The sequence below is a fragment of the Mandrillus leucophaeus genome, unplaced genomic scaffold (assembly GCF_000951045.1).
Source record: "Mandrillus leucophaeus isolate KB7577 unplaced genomic scaffold, Mleu.le_1.0 Scaffold2294, whole genome shotgun sequence".
NCBI lineage: Eukaryota > Metazoa > Chordata > Mammalia > Primates > Cercopithecidae > Mandrillus > Mandrillus leucophaeus.
The window spans coordinates 190-3,284 of NW_012102359.1; the positions used below are offsets into that span (position 1 = coordinate 190).

The window sequence follows — 3,095 nt, forward strand, 5'->3', positions numbered from 1 at the left end:
TTCCCCCCATACAACATGGAAAAAATTTCATTATAAAATAAATGAGACTAAAATCTTTAGAAAGAAGAACTGGGATAGTAATTCACATTTTATATGTAGCAATAGAAAGTATTTTAAAATATTTCTCACGGATATTAATAACATCAGTAATTATCACTAGAACATTTTCCAACAATAGAAATAATTACCACAGAATAGCCACAAACTTAACACTAGCAATGAGGTAATAATCATCACAAGGTATATTTTTGTCTTTCAGTAGGTGATCATGTTTGTAGTGTTTAACAAGAAAAGAGCCTTGTGCACTGTACACGATACTTCTATAGGTTATAATTTTCAGAAGCATATGAAATACATGAGGAAGTTTTCAGATGCACTGTAAGTAACCAATAAATTTTGAAATCAATTTTAAATTATAGATAAACCAGAATATAATGCTAAGATGACATTAATCAGAAAATCATAAAAATGTACCATACAGAATAAAAATACGTTTGAGAAAACCTAGAATCAATCTCCAGCAATCAAACCAATTACATTTAATTTTTCAGAAAACAGTACATTTTAAAACATGCCTTAAAATATTAATGGCATAAATCTATCTTTAAATGTGTGCTTACAAATTACAAAATAAGTGGCAAAATTGTCAAAAGTAAAGTTTTACTTGCTATTAAATTGTGATCAACATTAAAACAAATGCAAACACACGATATGAGAAAGCGAGGACAGCAGAGCCATAGCAGTGAGGGGAGTGTTTCTGTCATTCCTATCCCAGGGTAAACATCAAGAATCAATCATTTCATACCTATGGGCTCGTGAAGAAAAGAAAAAAAAAAAAAAGAATCAATCATCGCGCTCTTCCTCCGTAGGCCAAGATAAACCCTCGGAATCATTTTTAAAAAAAAAACTTCAGGAGGCCGGGCGTGGTAGTTCACCCCTGTAATCCCAGGACTTTGGGAGGCCAAGGTGGGTGGATCACCTGAAGTCAGGAGTTCAAGACCAACCTAGGCAACATGGTGAAACCTCGTCTCTACAAACAGAAAAAAAAATTAGCTGGGCGTGGTGGCTCACGCCTGTAATCCCGGCTACTCAGAATGCTGAGGCATGAGACTCGCTTGATTCTGGGAAGCGGAGATTGCAGTGAGCCGAGATCGTGCCACTACACTCAAGCCTGGGCGACTGAGCGAAACTCTGTCTTAAAACAAAAAAGAAAAGAAAAGAAATGGATTTCAATAAATTTTTCTTTTCAAAGACAGGCTCTATGCTTAAACCACCACCGTAAAGCTCAATGAATGCAATGCAATGGCAAACAAGTCCATTCACAAAAAATAATGGGATATGCTCTTCTGAGAAAAGAAAGCATCCTCTTTCTTCCAAGGGTACACTTTGAGAACTGACAATGAACATACTCAAGCAATAACAAGAATATTAATAACACAGAAAAATTCATACCCTTTTCAATGCACACAATACATTCTCTCATTCTCTACTCACTATGATAAGGGAGTAATACAAGGCATTAAGGGTCTTGAACTTCCTGTCAAGATTCTCAACATTTTTGTAACCAACGACAAAATAAGGAGCGAATGGTTGATGTATGGAATTAGCAAAGAGAGCAAACCTAACACTTACTTTTGCAAAGGCTTCAAAAAGGTCAAAGGCAGGTGGCAGCTGAGAGGCATCCTGTATTTCTTCTCTCATGAAATGTTGAAATGTCATTACAAGTTGCCTGAGGCCCTCTTTCTTATCTTCAGTCAGTTTGTTAATATCTTTTTTAAAGAGAAAATAAATAGCACAATCTCAAAGTAAACTTTTAAAGGATAATTTTCAAGTGTTCAATGCTGGCTGTTAAACCAGATATTTCCTACCTTACATTGCATTCTGACAAAGAGCAAATACATATTGTTTTATCTTTTGCCAACTAAAAATGATGCATATGTTATCAATTAAATTCTGCCAAATTTTGTCTGCAGCGTAAGATCAAACACCTATCAAAACATAAGTGTGCATATATATGAAAAAGCATTAAAACCAAAATCAGTAAGCTTGTGTGTTACCAGATTTTCTATATCATTCTGTACATACATACAAACAATTATAAGTTCATATTAAGTCAGTAAAGTTAAGCAGACTTTTCCATGAAATAATTTACAACTAGGTCATGACTAAACTAATAAATAGCACCACCTCTAAGGTAAAAAGACAGAAAATGAGAACTAAAAAGTTCAGATAAAGTTCAAATAGGTTAAATTTGTCATGTGGTTAGTACAGCATGAATAGAACAGGGATCAAGCAAAGCAATTTCAACTTCAAGTTATCTGAGCTGAATAAACAAGATAAAGGAGCCCGGCACAGTGGCTCATGCCTGTAACCCCAGCACTTTGGGAGGCTGAGGCAGGCAGATCACTTGAGATCAGGAGTTCAAGACCAGTCTGGCCAACGTGGTGAAACCCCATCTCTACCAAAAATACAAAAATTAGCTGGGCGTGGTGGTACGTGCCTATAATCCCAGCTACTCAGGAGGCTGAGGCAGGAGAATCACTTGAACCCAGGAGGTGGAGGTTGCCGTAAGCCAACATTACACCACTGCACTCCAGCCTGGACAAAAAGAGAGACTCCATGTCAAAAAAAAAAAAAAGAAAACAAAGACAAAAAACAAGATATGGTGTGGCATCACTCCAAACAGAAGGAGATGGTTCTAAAACAAAAGAAGAAAAAAAAAGTTCTAAAGCCAATACTACCCCCTTTAAATATCATTTTCAATTATACCACAAATGGGGTGTTAAGGCTAAAAGTATATAACAGGTCAATCACTAACGTTTGAGAGTATTTCACTTAAGGTCATGTGTATGACACTATTACTGAGAAGGGCTAATGTGAAGAGTAAAACCCACGGTAACAGATGTTAATTATCTAGCAGTAAAATATAACAGGAAAATTTGAATACTTTGCTGTCTTTTAAAACTTGAAAAGATACATCAAGTTGAACTATAGCATAACTCTGTTGCTTATGCCTATGCATATTCATTAGATTACTTATTTGACAGAATAATTAACCCAATGATTTCTTAAATAATAATTTATTATCATGGGAA

General features: G+C 35.4%; 1 protein-coding gene across 2 annotated transcripts in view; it reads right to left on the reverse strand.

The window, feature by feature from the left end:
- Positions 1-230: 230 nt before the first annotated feature.
- The window catches only part of LOC105540858 (histone-lysine N-methyltransferase SMYD3-like), a 29,153-nt gene continuing 26,288 nt past the window's right edge, over positions 231-3,095 (reverse strand). The window contains exons 5-6 of one of the 2 annotated variants that reach the window (XM_011981606.1): positions 1,633-1,769; positions 231-812 (exon numbers count right to left, since the gene is read on the reverse strand). In XM_011981606.1, coding sequence (XP_011836996.1) covers positions 795-812; positions 1,633-1,769 — 155 coding nt within the window. In that variant the 3' untranslated portion in view covers positions 231-794. Of the gene's footprint in view, positions 813-1,102; positions 1,770-3,095 lie in introns of those variants that run through there. The other variant, XM_011981605.1, reaches the window with a different exon arrangement.